Source organism: Mirounga leonina, unplaced genomic scaffold, assembly GCF_011800145.1.
Source record: "Mirounga leonina isolate KUSES-001 unplaced genomic scaffold, KU_Mleo_1.0 Mir_197, whole genome shotgun sequence".
In the NCBI taxonomy this organism is placed as follows: domain Eukaryota; kingdom Metazoa; phylum Chordata; class Mammalia; order Carnivora; family Phocidae; genus Mirounga; species Mirounga leonina.
This window is the reverse complement of record NW_023270494.1, coordinates 3,550,185-3,569,673: the sequence shown is the minus strand read 5'-3', so window position 1 is coordinate 3,569,673 and position 19,489 is coordinate 3,550,185. Positions and strand designations below refer to the sequence as shown.

General features: G+C 58.9%; 1 protein-coding gene across 1 annotated transcript in view; it reads right to left on the bottom strand.

Annotated features, from left to right (window-relative positions):
- Positions 1 to 19,489, bottom strand: part of DNAH17 (dynein axonemal heavy chain 17) — a 92,599-nt gene that overhangs the window by 17,014 nt on the left and 56,096 nt on the right. Inside the window, exons 50-65 of the mRNA XM_035025882.1 lie at positions 18,355 to 18,516; positions 17,716 to 17,880; positions 17,322 to 17,513; positions 13,898 to 14,164; positions 13,342 to 13,503; positions 11,419 to 11,652; positions 10,358 to 10,522; positions 8,578 to 8,673; positions 8,193 to 8,410; positions 6,222 to 6,429; positions 5,932 to 6,047; positions 4,208 to 4,400; positions 3,653 to 3,888; positions 2,904 to 3,026; positions 718 to 922; positions 147 to 311 (exon numbers count right to left, since the gene is read on the bottom strand). Of these exons, the coding sequence (XP_034881773.1) occupies positions 147 to 311; positions 718 to 922; positions 2,904 to 3,026; positions 3,653 to 3,888; positions 4,208 to 4,400; positions 5,932 to 6,047; positions 6,222 to 6,429; positions 8,193 to 8,410; positions 8,578 to 8,673; positions 10,358 to 10,522; positions 11,419 to 11,652; positions 13,342 to 13,503; positions 13,898 to 14,164; positions 17,322 to 17,513; positions 17,716 to 17,880; positions 18,355 to 18,516 (2,907 nt within the window). The remainder of the gene's footprint in view (positions 1 to 146; positions 312 to 717; positions 923 to 2,903; positions 3,027 to 3,652; positions 3,889 to 4,207; positions 4,401 to 5,931; positions 6,048 to 6,221; positions 6,430 to 8,192; positions 8,411 to 8,577; positions 8,674 to 10,357; positions 10,523 to 11,418; positions 11,653 to 13,341; positions 13,504 to 13,897; positions 14,165 to 17,321; positions 17,514 to 17,715; positions 17,881 to 18,354; positions 18,517 to 19,489) is intronic.

The following is a 19,489-nucleotide window of genomic DNA, read 5'->3' as shown; positions in this document are numbered from 1 at the left end:
TGTGCTGGGTGGGGCGCGAGCCCCTGCTCCCTGCCCTGGGCCCCAGGGGCACGCGTGGCCCGGTGGCTTCTCTTCCCAGCACTGTGGCAGGCCCTCGGTGCCCTATGGCGGGGAGCACAGGGCAGGCCCTGGAGGTGGTCTCTTACCTTCTCCTCGATCTCGCTGGCCGTGTGCTTGGTGGTCTCCAGATTCTCTACTAAGGCCGTGTCCCCCAGGAAGTTCCCTGATGCAGCCGACAGCCGGGCCAGCAGGGAGTCTTCCAGCTCCTTCAAAACAATCTTGAATTCATTTTGGGACTTGGTGAGGTTCGCCTGCGGGAGGGACAGAGCGCCAGGAGGGGAGCTCAGCCGAGGCCCCAGCTGGGACGGGAGGAGCACCACAAGCCTGAGAGGCCAGGGCATGGGGACACTCTGAGCCCATGTGTGCAGGCCACCGCACGCAGGGGCCCACAGCAAAGACCGTGCCCACGGGGCCGCAGTTTGGTGCGTGGCCGTCCGGGCTCCGCTGAGACTCCTCTTCCGTCAGAGAAGCGGCTGTTGGATTTGGAGTTCGGTTTGCGAGGCCTCTGGGGAGGAAGAGTGGCTCCTTCCGTCGCACAAAATCCGACCTGTGGGACGGGCTGGGGCCCCTGGAGCCACATCGGGGGCGCAGCTGCAGCGTCAGAAACCTCGCGGCGACCCCAGCGGCCCGCCCTGTGCTGCGTGACGGGCCCCGTACCTTCAGCTGCTCTAGATCCGGGCGCTCTTTGGCCACCACAGCAGCCAAGAGCTGGTCCTCGAGCCCGTCCCTGGTGACCAGGAAGTTGATCAGGGTGCACTGGGCTTGCATCTCGGGCTTGTAGTGTGGGTTGAAGTGCTTGGTGTGCAGGATGAGACGGAACTTGGGGTGGTACTCCACCTCCTTGTCGCCGATCTTAATGAACCTGGCCGTGAGGGGAGGAAGAGGTCAGAGGGGCTCGGGCAGCAGCACCAGCAGCCTGGTGCCCCACCCCCCACCCCGGGCCTCGCACCACCACGAACCCTTCTGGTCACCGGGAAAGGACTGTGTCTCTTCTTGCTCTAGTCTTCCTCTCTGGCCTATGGCCGGGACCTTCTAGAAGGTGCACCTGCTCTCTCTCTGGCTGGTTTGTTCTGGTCTTTATAGGCGTGCTCACTCAGCTCCCACTGCACATCATACTCCCCTGGGAGCCGGTGCAGAAACACACCACCTGGGCCCCACCCCAGAGCCACGAACGTCAGAAAGACACGGACACCCCGATTCAGAACACCACTAAATTCTGGAAGCTCCCCGGGGGAATCTGAGAGCAGCCAGGGCTAGAAGCTGGGTCTGCGGGTCCACTGTGGGGGAACCTCTTCTCTCGGCTCCCACTCTTGCTGGTTAAGCTCACTTTTGGGAGCCTCTTTACCCCTTGGGTATCACCACTCATGTCAAGCTCTTCTCAGAGGCTAGGACGTCAGCACGTTTATTGGCCACCTCTGTTCTGGGCTTCGGCACGCACCCCCTATTTTTTTTTTTTTAAGATTTTTATTTATTTATTTGAGAGAGAGAATGAGACAGAGAGAGAGAGCATGAGAGGGGGGAGGATCAGAGGGAGAAGCAGACTCCCCGCTGAGCAGGGAGTCCGATGCGGGACTCGATCACGGGACTCCAGGATCATGACCTGAGCCGAAGGCAGTCGCTTAACCAACTGAGCCACCCAGGCGCCCTATTTTTTTTTTTTTAAAGATTTTATTTATTTATTTGAGAGAGAGAGAATGAGAGACAGAGAGCACGAGAGGGAAGAGGGTCAGAGGGAGAAGCAGGGTCCCCGCTGAGCGGGGAGCCCGATGCGGGACTTGATCCCGGGACTCCAGGATCATGACCTGAGCCGAAGGCAGTCGCTTAACCAACTGAGCCACCCAGGCGCCCCAACCCCCTATTTTTATCAGTGGCTCAGACCAGCTCTGATGTTTCCATTTTAAAAGTTGATTTAATTTTTTTTTATATTAGAAAAGTAATACAGGCTCAATGCATCAACCAGTGAATGGATAAACGGAACGAGGCACACCCATCCGGTGGACTCAGCCGTAAGAACAACGCGGTCCTGCCACGCTGCCGCACAGATGGGCCTTGAGCACACGGCGCCCAGGGAAAGTGGCCAGACAGAAGAGGGCACACGCCACGTGATACCCTTTAAAGGACGTGTGTCCAGAGCAGGGAAATCTGTGGAGATGAGAGCACATGGGTGGGTGCCAGGGTCCGGCAGCTGGGGGTGCGGGGAGCGAGTGCTTGGTGAGTACGGGGCCTCCACGTGGGGCGATATTTGCACAACACTGTGAGTATACCAAGTGCCAGTGCATTGTTCACCTTCAAACGGCTAATTCTGGGTAAGGTAGATTTCACCTGAATAAAAAAAGAAATAGTACTACAGGCTTAGGATTTGTAAAATGCATAAAAACAGAAGAAAAGCATGACCAGTGGGGCGCCTGGGTGGCTCAGTCGGTGAAGCATCTGCCTTCAGCTCAGGTCGTGGTCTCAGGGCCCTTGGATCAAGTCCTGCATCAGGCTCCATGCTCCGTGGGAGTCTGCTTCTCCCTCTCCCTCTGCCCCTCCCCCTGCTTGTGCTCTCTGTGTCAAATAAATAAACAAAATCTTAAAAAAAAGAGAGAAAAGCATGACCATCAAGGACAGCCGTCCGCAGGCGGTCACTAATAAGGTGTTGGCGTTGCTGTTCTTGACTGGGATGCGGTCCCACAACTTCCCACCTCTCCTTGCGGACCGGCATTTTGTCGCAGACCCTGCTGCCTACCCGAACGGCGGGGCATTTCCCCACACCGCCGCCCTGCGCAGAGGCCACAGGCCCCACGGAGCATGTTCACATGGTTCACGGGGGCCAAACCGTGAAAGTGGAACCGGAAACTCACTTTCCCTTCTTAATGGTGTTCCTGCCGAGCAGCGGGTCCAGCACAGGGTCCACGGTTTCGCCAATGTTCTCGATGAGCAAGATGTCCCCTTCGGAAATGGCCTGCTCAATGATGTCCAGGTAGCTGTGGGCACGACATGGGGCCAGGTAAGGACGTGGGCCCAGAGAGGGCACCGCCGGGTGCCCCAGAGGCAGCCCTTGGAGCGAGAAGGCACCAGAAGACAAGTGGCCGAGGGGCCAGGAGCCCCTTCGCTGTGGGGAGCTCTGGGGCACCTGTGGTCGTCTCCCCTAGGAGCCCACGGGAGTGCAGCCCCCTTATGGCGGCAGCCCTAGATGTTTTCACACCTGTGTCTGGTCCCAGGTGCCCGGGGCACCAGGAAGGCACGTGGGGTGGCCTTAGTGACCACCTGTGTTGAGGAAATGCGTCCCACTAGAGACGAGAAATGCGAAAATGACTGGCCTGAAGCCTTGTGGCCGGCAAGTGGCCAGGTGGGACTCGAGCCTGGGTGAGCAGCAGGTAGTGGGGGGTGGGGGAGAGAAGAGCCCTGAGGCTAATGCTTTACTGCTGGTGCTGTCCCCCAAAACCAAATAGCGGAAAACAAATCCACCTGTGAGCCAGGAACTGTCCATAAAGACCCGCCCGCCCGTCTAACACCTCAGGTGTGTTTGTAAGCCCAGGGGCCCAGCCAGCCAGAGGCTGCCTTCCGAGCCCCTCCCCACACCCCGGCCCCGCCTGCCGCCGTCACCCACCTCTTCTGTCCCAGGCGGATGGCTTTCAGTTCACTGCCATATTTGTTTTTGATCCACTTGATTCCTTGCAGCTGGGCATCCACGATGAGGGGCCAGCGCTCCGTGTTGCACAGGATGGTGGCATTCTCAGTGGACATGCGGTCGCTGGGGAGGCCCTGGTTGTTCCAAGTGGCCACGTCTGCGTCATCCGTCAGCAGGCTCAAGGGGTCCAGACCTTCCGTGATCGGGATGGGGACCTGCCAAGAGGAAGTGCTCCGTCTTAGGAGGGGCGGGTGATGTGGCCATACTGCTCCAAGGGAAACCGCTCTCCCAAGTGACACGGCGGGGCCGTGGTTAGACCACGGGGGAGCCGTGTGGTCTGGAAGACCACCACTCCCAGCGCCCTGACGGAACACCTTGGAACCTCCCCGGAAGGGCATCCGCGTCGGCCAAGCTGCGCCACAGTTTAAACCCGCAGTGGCCAGAGCGTCCGTGTGTGTGACGTTTGGCTGGGTCTGCCCCACCCCAGGGACCTCCCCAGATTTCCTGACTGATGAATGCAACCAAACCTCTTACCTTTAACTGATTTATATAAGGGACCCAAAATTTCTCCATCAGCTCGTTTCGGTATTTCTTGGTGAAGTAGCCCACGTAGGATACGAAGGCGGAAATCAGCAGGACGTCCCCACACAGAGTGACCCCCTGGCTTTTGAAGTTCTTCACCGATTCAGCCCAGCGCACGTTCTCCGACGCTAATCCCCCTACCAGCCTAAATGTGAACACGAGGTCAGCGGGGGTCAAAGGAATGATGGAGGGTCGCACCCAAAGACCAGCAAGCAGCCTCCACCTCTCAGTGCCAGGAGTCTGGCGTTTGCAAATCCTGCCTTCGCTCTCTGCTTCAACATGGAAATGCTTTGGGGGAAATTCTTGGGAATCACTGCATTAGGGAAGCAAAACTAACGCTTTCTGGAGGCACCTGGGGCCTGAGCTCCCCTGCCCCAGCCGCCTGCTCTGATGTCACCTCTGTGCTGACCTTATCTGAACATTTCGCCCACGCCAAGGCTGCTGCCAGGACACCACTGAGCTCAGGCTTTGGCTAGTGGGAGGTCTCGGTAAAGGTGGAGTCCGGGTGGTGGCCACAGTGGCCACAGGACAACATGGCATCCAGAGGGCACCCGGCCCCACGTGGAGCAGGGACTGCAGCGTGGGCATCATGCAGTTCAGGCCACGAGCCTGAGAACTGGCCCCTGGCCCCAGATGTGACATCATCGGTCTGCGATGTTTGTAGAAAGCACAGTTTGCTTGATTAGGTTCACTGAGGTCTGTGAGCATCACCCGAGGAGCCCTTGCTTCCCGAAGACCAAAAGACGACTTTGCTATTCTGGGCGGGGACAATCTAGTCCCTCAAACCCGGAACGACGTCCGCACCCTGCTGGAGGCCGTTGTCACACGGCCTGGGGACCTCCCAGGATCCCTGTGTCTCACTGACAAACCGTCAGCAGTTGCCAGCCCGCTGGGTAGGAGGATGTTTGACCAGAAGCCATGCCCTAGGACCCACTCCACCTGCAGCTCTGTGCCAGGCTCCCGGTGCTCACTTTTGGAACCTCGAAAAGACAGCTCTGAAGCCTCGCTGTCCATGCGGGTAGTGAGCACCCGAGGCGTGGACGGTCTGAATTGGGATGTGCATGGGGATTTCCAGGACTCAGAGTGAAAACGTGCACGAACCCCCTCAGCGATCCTTCTCACAGCGATCACATATTGAAATGATCACATTTGGGGTTCAGTAAGATACATTATCAAGATTGGTTTCATCTTTGTATGGTGCTGCGGGGGCAACAGGACATTGTAGAATGATGGGTGTGGCTCGAGCCACATTCCCGCTGGGACAGCGCTGCCCTGGAGTCCACGGGCATCAACAGACATGAAGCCCCACGCTGGTGGAGGCCCCGGAAGGCCGTACCAACAGCACAGCGCGGTGGGAGCGGGTAGAGGGGGATCTGCCCGAGCGGGCCCCTGTGGACACCACCTCCCAGACAGGTGTGGGCAGGTCTGGGTTGGGGGGCTTCCTCGCAGCCAAAGGTCCCGGGATGCGCGGGCGCCCACCACGGAGGGCTTCCAGCTCCCAGAGGTGGAGACTGGCTGACAGCAAGTCACTGGGTCATCCTCATGACTTTGTGCAAGCAGGGTACTGCTGCCTCCACCCCGGGCCGTTCCTCCTCCTCCAGGGGCTGCTCTGCAGGCCCGGCCCTTCTGGGGGGCTGAGAAGGCAGGAGGGGTGCCCGCAGGGCAGAGCGAGCTACCTGTTGGCCAGCGAGATCACCCTGTTGGTGGCGTCGGCCTCTTGTTGGCACTTGATCTTCTCTGCTGTTGCCTTTTCAAAGGCCGACGTGAGGTTGCTCAGGTTGGCATTGAGTTCCTGGGCAAACACGGAGAGGCCCAGCAGTGGGGCGGGGCCTCTGGGGCTGGGCGATGGGTCCCTGCGGCTGCCTGGGCTCCTCGCTCTGCTGAGTGATCCAGGGCAGCCCCCGCTCTATGGGACCCCGACCCGCGGCTCTGGTGCTCTCCTCGGTGCGGGCGGGCGGGCACTTACCGCAATCTTGTTTTTGATCCGCGAGAGCTTCTCCTGCGCCTCAGCCAGCTCGGCGTTAGCCTCCTCCAGGGCCTGCCTCTTGGGGGCCACGTCGCAGTACACCTCGTAGAAGCGGACGATGTTGATGCACCAGGAGCATAGGCCCGCGGCCGCCGTGGACTTGGAGCGGATGAACTCGGGGTCGAAGGTCGGGTTGCCTTGGTAGGGCCTGCAGAGGGGACAGCGGGCGCTGGGGCGGGCTCCGCAGGCCTCCCCCGCGTCTCCCCCTCCGGCCTTCAGCGCGCCCCCGTCCGCAGCTCTGGGCCGCTCGCCACAAGCAGTTATGAGGGGAGCGCAGTGAATTGGGGCTTTTTGGGAGGGGGAATATCTTCAAGATGAAGAAAAGAATGAAACAGAATTCTGGCCCCAGAAGCGGAATTTGGGGTGTGAGGCGAATGGCCCTGTGCTCTAGACAATGGCGGGAAACCAGCATTCCTTGTCCTCTCTGTTCCCGGAGTTTCTATAGCTGGTCCAGTTTTCATTCTCCAAAGACCCCACCCATAAGCAAGAAAACTGGGGTTCGGAGGGGCTCAGCAACTTGCCCCAAGTACTACGGACAGGAAGCAGTAGTTCTGCCTGGGGCCGGGGGTCAGGCGCTGTCCCGAGAGCTTCCGCCGTGGCACATATCGTCACCCCATGTCGCTCTGGGGCGAGAGGCCCAGAGAGGCTGAGCATCTCTCCCAACATGACCCAGCTGGGGGGCGGGGGGCAGTGCTGACATGCACCCAAGACCCACACCCCCAGAGACCCCCACCTCCCCCTCCACGGCGTCATCTCCGCTCCCTGGGACACCACGTCCTGGGCGTGCTAAGGAAAATTGCCCGGAGATGCACTTTAGAAACCAGTATTTTAAAAATGACAACAATGTCGTGAAGCATAACACACTGCACTATCTGCAGAAAGAATTTCCAGCGCGTGATTCAAGAGAATGACCGAAAAGTGGTCTGAATTCAGGCTGGGAGCACGGCCCATCATCTCCTCCCTCTGGTTTACTTCACGCTTTGTTTAGGTCGATGTTAGGACGGGTTTGCCTCTCTCGGCCCACGTCAGGCACGTGGGGGCGGCCGTCCGGGAGCTGGCGGAACCCTCCACCGTGCGCGCGGAGCCACGGACGCGCCGGTCCGTCTGCCACGGGATTGTCCGACAGCTACAGGTCAGGCTGCTGACGTAGAGGGGAACGTTGTTCTCTCCCCCCAGGTTGTCTAGACGGCGCCCCGACAGTCCTGTGTACGTACAGTACCGTTTCAGCTGCGCAGAGACCAATGCGGCAAGGAGGCCCCTCGGCGTCTGGTCCCACGCACACCCCGCAGCAACACTGCCCACCCGCTGTGCGTGTCCCTCCAGACGTGGCGCGCTTAAGGTGACAGCAACGGAAAGAAGAAGCCACGCCTGATGGAGCCCGCGCCGGCGGGTGCTCACGGCACACGTGTGCACGCGTGTACATGTACGGCGTGTGTGTGTGTGCGTGCATCACCCATGCTCATGCGCACACCTGCTCTTGCCTCGGAGGGGCACTGGTGGCCTCTCTCGTGGGCCTGCAGCTCCCAGCGTCCTGATGGCCGCGTGCAGCGTTGCTAGACCCTCCCGTGTGCTGTGTGGGGAAGGGGTGCCTAGACTTTGAGCCATGGGGCTGCCCGCCTGCCCTGATCCTTCAGGTGGGGCAGGCAGAGGGCGATGCAGCCGGGGCCACGCTTCACCTGGACACCTGGACTCCGGTGCAGCCAGATCTCCCCAGGCTGCTGCCGCCCCCGTCTCTGGGGTCCCACCTTGCTCCCCTGCCCGCCCTGGCGAGCACAGGCTGCCCTTGGGAACGGGCCGCCGGCTGGGGCGGGCTGGAGAGGACCGGGGGACCGCGCAGCGCCGGGACGTACTGCGCTCCCGACAGAGCAAGAAGCCAACGGAAGCCCGCGGCGCGGCCCAGCGCGGACTCACTTAAATGCTTTCAGGCAGGCCTCGGGGATGTGCTCCTTGTCAAACTTTTTCAAGGAGTCCAGGAAGGTGTCCACTTTGCCCATCATGATTTTCGCAGCTTTCCAGCTCTTATCCTTGGGGATCTTGCCCCCGGGCGCGGTCAGGATCATGACGGCAGCCGTGACGTTGACCACGGCATCCGGGGGGGACCCGAAGGACTTCAGCTCTGTCAGGTTGTTCTGCAAATGACAGGAAGCAGCTGGGAGGGGACGTAGCCCTGCACACCGGACCCAGAGGCCCCATGGCAACCGCGGGAAGCTGCCGAGAGCCTGCGGCCCCCTGCGCCAATGCCATGGTTTTCTCCTCCCGCCGGGGCCGGTCCTGTTTCTTTCTTTCCCGCCCTCACCTTATTCAGAGTGTCGAGAGCTTCCTGCGCGGCCAGGAGGGCTGGCTCGGCCTTGGCCAGGTCCGTTTCACAAGCTTTTTGTTTCTCTGTGACATTCTGGAAGGAAGCCACGCAGGAAAGATCAATGCGGGGTGGGAGGTGGGGGGAGGGGGGCTGCGCGCAAGTGTGTGTGCACGTGCGTGTGAGTGTGTGTGTGCGTGTGTACATGGAGCCCTGGGCAGCAGCGAGGGAGCACGGACAGGAGTGAGGAGGGTGGCCTTCCGCCCGAAGCCCAGGCACAGAGGCATGTCCCCCATGGTGCGTCCCCCATGGTGCATCCCCCATGGCAGCAGCAGGGCTGTGTCCCGTGCTCCCCTTCATGCCCCGAGGTCTCCACCCACTGCCTGGATCCTGCCTTTCTCCTCCCTGCCACCCAACACTCAGGTTGGAAGAAGCCGTGCCGGGGCCGCAGACTTGGGATTCTGGAATGGGAACCGGTCCTTCTATGGGCCCAGCTCCCAGGACTGGAAGGAAAACCTGGGGCCACGTGGACCCCACACCGCTGGCTCTGAGGCCTTATGGTCTCTTGGTGCCATTGTGTAATCTGTCCAAAATGGAGCACAATCGGAGGTAGAGCTCACCCTCCCCTTAAGAAAGTGAGAGCATCTTCATGCATGCACGCATTCCCTCCTGGGGTCCCGAAGAACCCCTCTGAGCCTCTGGATGCCAAGCACAGAGACCAGTAACAACTTGGTATCTATCAATGAGGAAGAGCCTCAGGGATGAAGCCAGGAGGGGCTGGGGGGTTTTGCTGGGCTCAGAGGAGGGAGGACGGAAGGGACAGGGTCTCTGCAAAGCACCGTGTGGAGGGTCCATCCAGCCGCCGACTTTAAGGACAGCGTGGGGCCCGACTGCAGGAATGGGCACAGAAGGTGCGGACGTGGCTGGCTTCTTCCCTGGAGCCCCCCCTTCAGGGGGCCGTTTCCACATACAGGGGTTGGAGAGGGATGGGCACCCAGACGTTAACAGCTGTGTGTGGCATCAGATGGCAGGTCACAGTTTGGGGTGTGGATGTGGGTCCCGGCTCAGATCCTGACTCCGCCGCTGGCTAGCTGCTGACTACCCTGGGCCTCTGAGGGTTGGGTGTGCGGGTACAAGGAGGAATGGAGGGGGCTCCTGCCACCCCGCCTGGCCCGCATCCTCCTCCTCCAGCACCTGGTGCCAGCATCAGGCCCCTCCTAGAAACCACTTGCTACCATGCCGTGCTGCATCTCAAGAGATAGCAGGCAAGTCCTGGAACGCTCTTCATTTAAACACTCATGCAGGTGCACGTCTGGGGCATCAAAGGCATGCAGGGAGGGGTGGAGAGAAAGCCGTTCGGCGAGGTGCCCCCCCAGCCCCGGGGCCAGAGACATCAGCACCTCCGGGGGCTCCCGACGCAGCGGGTCTGAGGACCAGGGCTCCAGTCCGAGGCGGGCTTCTCAACCCTTAATGTGCTGGTGGGTCACGGGCATCTTGTTAAAATGCAGACCCGAGAACCTGCATTTCTCACCAGCTCCTGGCAATGCTGCCACCGCGCCCTGGGCCCTGCACTTGGAGGAGCCCGGCTCCGGGACGGACGTTTCTCTAAAGGACAGCCCTCCTCTGAGCCGGGGGCCTCGTGAGTGGGAGCAGGGGCTCCTGCAAGTTTGGGAGAACCTCCCAGCCTTTGCCTGGGCCTGGAGGAGGTACCGAGTGCGCCGGGGAGGGAGGCCCGGCCTGGCAAACCCACGAGTGGCTTGGGAGCCGTGCTTGTCCGCACCTTGTTGATGACCTCCACCTTGGCCTCTTCCTCGTCGGCGATGGCTTTCTCTTTGCTGACCTTCTCGGTTTCCACGCCCACCACGTGGATCAGCTTGTCCGCATTCTCATTTTTCTGCTTGAGTTCGGCCTCCTGAATCGCCAGCGTGGCTTTTAAATCATCCACCTGGGGGAGGAGATACCCAGGATGGGCAGGCGTGGGCCCTGGCCGCCACGCACAGGCTGGTGGGGCAGCACCAAAAGCTTGGGGCCGGGGCCAGGCTGCCCGTGGTCGTGCCAGGCGGGAGGGAGTGCGGGGAAGGAGTGAGTGATAGGGTAGGCTATGCCGCCCCATTCTTGATGGTTTCTCCCACGAGGAGGCCCCTCAGTCGCTGTAACAGGACCATGTCTGGAAGGTTCATCTGGGAGAGAAGAAGCAGCCTGCTTGGCTGGGCACCTCCCTATTCTTTTCTGCACGATCTCTCTGGGTGGGAGCACTCCTGCTTGGCCCCTCTAAGCTCTGTCTTCCTGGGACACCCCCTGCCATCCTCCCCCCTCCACGCCCCACAGGGGTGGCCTTGACCCTTGCCACACCGCCTGTGGTGGGGGCAAGCTGGCCTGACTCTGGCTCATGGGCTCGGTCTCCCTGGGGGCAGAGGCGGGGCGGCCCCAGCTGTGCGGGGTCACACGTGGGCAGGGAAGCGGGGACGGGGCTGTTTTCCGGGCTCCCTCGGGAACACCAACAGTGGGCAGTGAAGGTGATGGGGCCGGGGCTACATGAGGGAGGGCACCTAAAGCCAGGCAGAAAACTGGATGGCAAAAGCCTTTCCATCTGGGCACCACAGCGTGCAAGGCATCTGGGAATGGACGCGTGGCCACGGACGCACTAGACCCGATGCACAAATCCTGCTGGGCTTGGGCCCCCACGTAAAGCGCCCGACACAATGACAGCATTGCCAAAGCATGTTGAACCCACACGTTCTCTGTGGTTTGAGAACGGAAGTGTCTCCAAGGCAGGAGTCCTGTTTCTCTTGCTTAGGGGACGGTTCTGGGACCTGCCGGCAGAGCCTCTGCCTTCCCTACCTGGGACGCCGTGCTCTGCAGCTTCGTCAGACCATTCTCCAGCCTCTCAATCTTGGCCACCAGCTCCATTCTCTTCTTGGCCAGCAGGTTCTGGTAGAGTTTGATCTGCTCCAGGAAGGTTTTGGGTGTGGTGTAATTGGAGCGCCTCTCCGTGGCCAAGTACAACTTGGACATCTCGTTGACCGTTGTGTGCACGTAGGACATGAAGAGGCTGATGGAGGCCTTGACTTCTGGCTGCAAAGGCGACAGGGGGCCCCTCGTTCCTGGTTCCCTGGCGGGAGGGAGCGACCCCACTCCCGCGGGGAGGAGGAGGCTGCTGGCCACCGCGATTCAGCAGGGCGGGTTTCCCGTCCTCACCAGGACCCCCATGAGATGTGTGCCCTCTCTCAACCTTGGCCATTCAACCAGCAGTGCCTGCAGAGGCTGTCCTGGGCACTTGACATTGCTCCACCCGGACGTGGCTAAGCACCGGGGACAGGGCACAGCGTTCTTCCTGTGATTCTCTCTCCCTGACTCATATGCTTGCATCCCTGGGAAAGGGCAGGGCCTGACAGCAGGTTTGAGCAACCCGGGTGATCCAGCAAGCATTTACTGCGCTGGGTCCTGGGGTTTAGCAACTCCCTTCCCACACCAGGGTCACGGCCACCGCCATCTGGGCCGCCCCACCTGCCCGAGGGCTCTGCCCCAGGAGCTGTCCAAGTGATACCGCCTAATTAGAGTTGATTTGGGAGTGTGTTCATCCAACGCATGCTTCTTCTTGGGCATCTACTCTGTGGCCCTCCCTGGTACCAGCAGTGGGGCCATTCCCCAATCAGGAGGCTGCTCTCTTGGGGGCTGGACACCCCCGTCTGTGCTCCCCAGTGAAACGTGGGAACTGCAGTGTTCTGAGAACGGCCCATCCCAAACGTGGGCGCTCTAGCGATGACAAGCAGGGGATTTTACCCATCTCTAAAACTAAGGGGAAACGTTAATTTCAGGTTTATTTTACCCTACTTCATAACCGAATATGTGTTCACAATAAATAAAACGTGATAACCAAGTGTGATTTATTGTAGGGCTGCTCATCCCTCCCGTTGGCTGGGTCAGAGTTTAATGACTGTTTCGAGGCTGGCAATTAGCTCATCATCATCTTCCTATGAAAGAAAGCCCCGGTACCCATCATACTTGTCGTGGCCTGTAACAGGGGCAGGTCAGAGGTGAGGAAGCGGGCCCGGGCGGAGCTGTGTCGAAGCCCGGGGCAGGAGTAAGTGCAGTGCTCCCGTCAGCCCTGATCAGGGACTGTGTTTAAAGCCAGCCTTGCTCAATCTGTTGGCACATCGGCGTCAACCCTCTTGACCCGGCCCTGGTGGGCGGTGGCCACAGGGGTGCGGCACCCCCAGCTGGTTGAAATGGGTGTCCCCTGGCCATGAAACCAACAACCAGCAGCTTATCTTTGTTTACAGTTTTGTTCACTGTGAATCATCTAGCATTAATTGTGATTTTTAGAAGTATCACATTAAGACATCACTGGTCTTGATTACTGATGTCACACCTCCTCCTCCCCCCTCTTTTTTAAAATTATTATTTATTTATTTATTTGACAGAGAGAGAGATAGTGAGAGCAGGAACACAAGCAGGGGGAGTGGGAGAGCGAGAAGCGGGCTTCCCGCCGAGCAGGGAGCGCGATGCGGGGCTCGATTCCAAGACCCTGGGATCATGACTTGAGCCGAAGGCAGACGCTTAATGACTGAGTCACCCAGGCGCCCCTCCTCCCCCCTCTTAAATTTTGCACCAGGGTGAGTCCTCACCCGGCTCACGCTTGCCCGGGCTCTGGAGGCAGAGGGTGCGGGGTCCTTCTGTTGCAGGCCGCAGATGCCCTCCGCCCCCTGGCTCTGTGAACACCAGCAGGGGGGATGGCGGACGGGGCTGTGCCCAGTGACTCACGTGAATGCCCTCGGTTTCCTCGAGGAAGCGCGCGCTCACGGACACAAGGGCATCTTCCGGCCACTCGTGGAACCAGTTGATGGCCGTGCAGTTGACGATGGCAGGGAATTTCCTTGCCCGCACGCGCAGGATGGAGCCCACGGGAGAGAAACACAAGATCACCTGGAGGCGGGACACAGGGGAGCTGCTCATGGGGATGGTGGTGCTGAGGGCCAGGCTCACTTGAGCAGAGAGCTCGATCGGGAGGAAAGCTCCCTGTTGTCTGTTTCCACATGTCTGCGCACCCCTGCTTCTGGGTTTCCCTCGCAACCGATGAATGTTCCACTGACTTCACGCCTTTCGTGAGAGATGGGGGAGTGCAGAGGGCACCCCAAGCCTTCTGATGTGGGCCCCGCAAGAGGGGGAAGAGAAAGGCCGGGTGAAGGATAGAGTGGGCAGATGAGGCCCGAGGACAGGGAGGGGTACAATCCCTTCAGCAGGGCCGGTTCCCAGGGACATGGGACTCATCCCCAGACAGCTGGGACTCCCCAGGATGCCGTAAAGACGGGGCTCCTACCTTAAGCTGCTTGCGCACTTTCTCAATGAAGAATTTCCAGCATGCTTCCCGAGTGTCAGTCATGCCGAGGGACTTCACTTGTGGTCGCATGGAGGAGATGATGTTCTCCACCTCGTCGTCCGTGAACAGCCCAGGGATCTCCCCCGAGGCCAGCAGGTCATTGATCAGCACCAGAAACTGCTCCTCGGCCACCTGGGAGTCTGTCATCAGGAACACCGAGGGGACGCTCTTCACCGCCGACTTTATGTACTGTGTGCTCAGGTCAACCTGGACCCAAGGAGGACATGCTCAGAGTCTGACAGCCACCCAGGAAGGGACAGCTGGGGGTCAGCTTTGCAAGGAATATGCAGGGTCTGTAGAATGGGGCCCGGGACCTCGGGCTCACCGAAGCCCACGTGTCCGTCAGCCGACCAACGGACAGACAAGATGCGGTCTCTCCATAGGATGGATTACTATTCAGGCTTACACCGGAAGGACATCCTGACCCATGCTATACAACAGGGCTGGGCCTGGAGGACGTGATGCCGAGTGATGTCAGCCAGTCCCCAAACGACAGATGCAGTAGGAGTCCACATGGGTGAGGCCCCTGGAGCAGCCGGACCAGTGGGGGGTGGGCGCCAGGGGCTGGGGGCGGAGGTGGGGCTAATGTGGGCAGATGAAGGAGCTCTGGAGACCGGGGGTGGTGGTGGTGGTTATAAAACACTGTGAACATACGTAACGTCACTGACCTGCATAGTTACAACAGTAAATTTTGGGTGAGGTCCGTTTTACTACCAAGAAAAGAAAAAGGAAAAAAACACAAAACCTCAGAGACCCTAAAAGAGGTCTCGAATAAATGCACCACGGGCTCGGGTCTGGAGCTGGTCCGGGACTGAGGACCCTGCTCTGAGCAATCCCTACACTCAGCGCGAGGCCCGACCCGTCCCTGATAGGATTTAAACGAACAGCTCACAGAATAGCTGCATGGTCGTGCTGGAAGAATACATGAAGGAGAACAGTAAAAAGGAAAAAAGATAAGCACATCACACAGCAGTATGGAGAGTTGCTCTTCTCCAAGAATATGCCAGCGCACACGCACCAAGTGTAGGTTTGTGCGCAGACCGTCTGGCGCAGCCGAGGAGTAATGTGCATGTGCGGGGCTTGACGACTCGATCTCTGTAATGTCTGAGTTTCCCGTAAGTTCTGTGGGCCCTGTTTGTTTTCCCTTGCCCACCCCCATATTCCCACCTTCCTAGGCTACCGGGCCTGCCCTGGGGTCTCCACCTGCCACCTCCCAGCACTTCCCAACCCCCCAACACGTCCTTCCTCTCCCCCAGATTCCTCGGACACCCCCATACGCGGAGTGGCGTTTGTGACGTGGGTTCCTCCTGGCCCTTGTGACTTGGCTGCCCTAGGCCCCCAGCCCAGTCCTGTCCCGTCCTCATTTCCTGCCTGGCGGGGGGCACCACCCTGCTGGTCCCTGCTGCAGGTGCGGACATCACCGTCAGCTCCGAAAGCTCAGATCCTGTTGAGGAGGTCAATGATCACCTGCATCCAGGTGGATCTAGGGATCGGTGGTGATGGAGGGGGGCACAAGCTCCCATCTCTGGCTGGGAGGTCCCTGGAGCTGCTTATTAGACCATGGGCTGGCCCGGGGAGTGCAGGGTGTGGGGCGCCAGCCAAGCCCTGTCTCCACACAGTCCCCCTGCACAGGCAGAGCCCTCGGGGCCACCCCTAGACTTGGGCCTCTCTCTCCCACCTCACTACACTGTCCAGTCCCAGCCTTCACGGGGTCACTGAGTTCTCCCACACCTTCCTACTGGTCACCACGCACCACTCTCTCTGGTCCTCCAACCACCCTTCACTTGGTCCTCTCTGCTCAAACACTTGACGGCATCTCATTTTCTGGGGACCAAGGCCAGGATTTTCCACAAGGCTCAAGCCGTCCCTCGGGGGGCAGTTCCTGACCCCTTTCCTGTCGCATCCCTGACCCCCCGGGGGCGTCCATAGCTTATGCCACAGACCATAGAACAAGGTCACGTCACTAACAGCACGGTGCAAGGCCCACTAGCCCGCTTTGTCTCCTTCCTTCCTTCTGAACCCACAGCAGCTGCTTCATCAGGGACAGGGAACGGTTAGCACAAAACAGCTCCGTGTGGGTAGTGAGAGGACAGGCCTCGGCGTGGCTGCAGCCGATGCCTACGAGTAGAATAACACTGCTCAGACTCAACACCCACAACTGACCCTAAAGTGAGGAACCGGGGACAAAATCCGCACAGGGACAGAGCAAGGGACAGGATGCAGTGGTAACATTAACCCATTATGATTTGGACAATAGACTAAAAACTTCTCAGCAGAGAAAACCCACTGAGACAATATAGCTTAGATGCGAGGGTCCTAGTTGTGCTTGAGCGCAGAGCGCACTCGGGAAATCAGTGTGAACTAACGTGACTGGCTAAGCTGAGAGCCGATCGGGGCAGGAGGCAGCGTCTGGGAGAACCCACGAGGGAGACCCTTCCCTTAAGGCGGGGACTTAAAAAAACACATTGGCTAGTCCTCTGATAGAGCAGAATCCATCGGGGACAATGACAACCAGGAGCCAGATGCGGATCCAGAGGTTGCAGTCCCTGGCTCAGCCCACCTGGTGTTGCTGGCAGGGCACCGTCCCCACTGTCCTTCCTGGGTTCTTGGCCAGCAGACCACCTCCTCCCACAGATGATCCAGGATGCTGTGCCCTGGTGGGGCTCCAGATCGCCCCACTAAAGCTGCCCGCCCGTGGCTGCCGGGGGGCCCTGTGTGGTGGGGAGGGTCTCGCCGGGTCGGGCACCGTCCTGGCCTGCAGAAGCAGCCCCGGGCACCGACGCAAAGAGAGACGTGCTCGTGGAATGTGGTCGAATCAATCTCCGCTCCAATCTGAAGCGCTACGATGATTTGTTCTGGGCTAATCATGTTTGACGAGCATACAGTTCCCTGACAGAGCAAATTTTCGGGAAAAAGAAATCAATAAAAAGCCTCGGCGGCATATCTTGGGGATGGGAGACCTGTTTACGCTAATGTTTATTTAATTAACTCAAAAAGCAGCCTTCCCGAATCCAAGTTAGTCATTAGAGACCCAGTAACAGCCCTGAATTATTTAATCCGGCGAACGGGGAGCGACTCAGAGCAGCCCTGTGACCGGGGGCAAGAACCAGGGCCTTTGCTCTTGTCTGTGCTGTCACTGCAGACCCCAGCCCAGCGGGAACGGAGACCCACACATCCTCTTGCCTTTGCCACGTGGACCTGGACACTGCCTGAAACGTGTCCTGGCCCTTACTTTGTACGACGAGGACCCTGCGGTGACATTCACTTTCTGTGTGCCGGACATGCGAGTGGTCAGAGTTTTCTCTACAACCGCCGCCCCCCCCGCCCCCAGCCAAGCGCGGCTTGTCGGCAAGCCACGTCTCACCTTGAGGTCCGGGATCCCGTAGCCCTTCTTGAGGGTGATCTGGAACACGTCCAGGGCACTGATGTAGGCGGCCAGGCGTGAGAGGCTCTGCTTACCGCTGCCGCCCACGCCCACCAGCAGGGCATTCCCCCGGGGCAACTCCAGGATGCGGTTGATCCTGCAGATGTGAGCCACCGCATCTTCAAACAGCACCTGCGGAGGCCAGAGAGACACCTCAGCATCCCAGCGTACCTGGCCTCAGCTCCTTCCACGGCACAGACTCTCCTCTCAGACCCGGCGGTGTTTGCTGTGAATCACGCCGCCCCAGAGCGCCATTAAGGGGTTCAGAATGAGAAAGGACAGGAAACCTGGGTCCCAGCCCCTTGCCCATGCTGTCAGCTTGAACACGACTCACCAAGTTCATGACTGCATTGACTTCATTGTAACTGTCTAGGACGTCCACTAGGAGCTTGTTCAGATGAGCCAGGTTGGTTACCGAGAGGTATTTGGGCTCGCCGATCCCGTGAGAAAAGTGGCAGAAGAGATTTGGTTTGGCAAATAGGAGCTCATCCCCAAGATCCTAGAAATAAGAGGTAAGGCACTTCTGTTGTTGGCCACCATGGGCACAAAGGTCATTAGTGGTAGCCCTGGCACCTTGCCACATTGGCCCCAGGTACCAAACCACTGCTGCCAGGGCTTGCTCTGCTGCCAGAAATCCCTGGGAGGATGGTCCAATGCCCATCACATCAAGAGAAAGAAATGAATCTGCCAAGAAAGCCCAGGACGTACCAGCAGAGCACATTGACCCAACCAGGCCTTTTTCTGCCCCAGATGGATGGATGGAGGTCATCCCATCCTGACCTACTGAGGAGTCAATCCCTTCTCCCTCAGATGCACACTCACTTGACAGAGTCAATTCTTGGGACCCAGTGTGGTCCTTCCCATCCTCACGTGAGGGCCCTTCCAAGAAGGCTGGCCTTATCATTGACCCCAGAGACTCTGCCCTCTTGGAGGCTCTCTGGGCTCATCAGAGGGACTTGGTGGCTTGACTTACATCAAAGAATTTCTTGGTGGAAGCAATGGTGACCCTGCGCAATGTTTCTTGGTCTTTCTCGTCAACCATTTTGTCCCCATACACCCTCTCAGCTTCGTGCAGCCAGAGGCGGACTAGGTCAAGCGGTATTCTCAGGATCTCCACTGTGGAGAATAAGAGTCCCTGCCCCAGACACAAGTGGTCAGCGTCTTTAGCTGCGCTACGAAGGCCAGCCAAGTGCTGTTCACAGATGAAGCAAGAGAGTAGTCACTTGCCCGGACAGTGATCTGCCAAGCCAGGGAAGCCACTGATGGCCAAGGCCATGCAAATCCTGGAGGCTGGAGGGTGTGTCAAGGAGAGAGATGTAGGGGGGAGTTCTCACAAGACAGAGCCAGGGGTTTCATTCTCTAAGGGCGTAGGTAGTGGAGAAGGGACAAGGGAGTATGACCCTGGCGGGGAGCCAGACTATTGAATCAGGCCACAGAGCAGCGGGTTCTGAGCTGGGCTTTGCAGCAAGCCTGCCCATGTCTAGTCCTGCTCAGCCATTTGCTGACCAAGTGCCCTGGACACCTTCAATAGGTTCTTATTGAGGGTCTGCTGTTTTCCAGGCCTTCCCTGGGACTCTGGGATCACAGCAACAAGGTAGGCCCTGCCTTCATGGAGTCCACATTCTAGTGGGAGATGCAACCAGGCAAAGGTAATTACGCATTGTGATGTGGGCTATGAGTGACATAATTGGGGGCAGCGAGATAGCATAGAGATGAGGAGGGGCCTCTAGAGGGCATGGCATTAGCTGAGCATGCCTTAACCTCCCGGAGTCTTAGATTCCCCTTCTCTAACAGGCGGATATAGGAGCACGTTACGTGTGTTTTGGAGGAGAAGATGGGAGTGTAAGTGGCCAAACCTGGTGCCTGGCTCCAACTAAACAGTCAATAAATAAGAGAAAATATCATCACTGTCATCATCACCACCATCACTGTCATCACCATCATCATCACCATCATCGTCATCACCAGCATCACCATCATCATCATCATTACCATCGCCATCACTACCATCATCATCACCACCACTGATATCATTACCATCATCATCACCATCACCAACATCATCACCAGCATCATCACCACTGACATCATCACCAGCATCATCATCA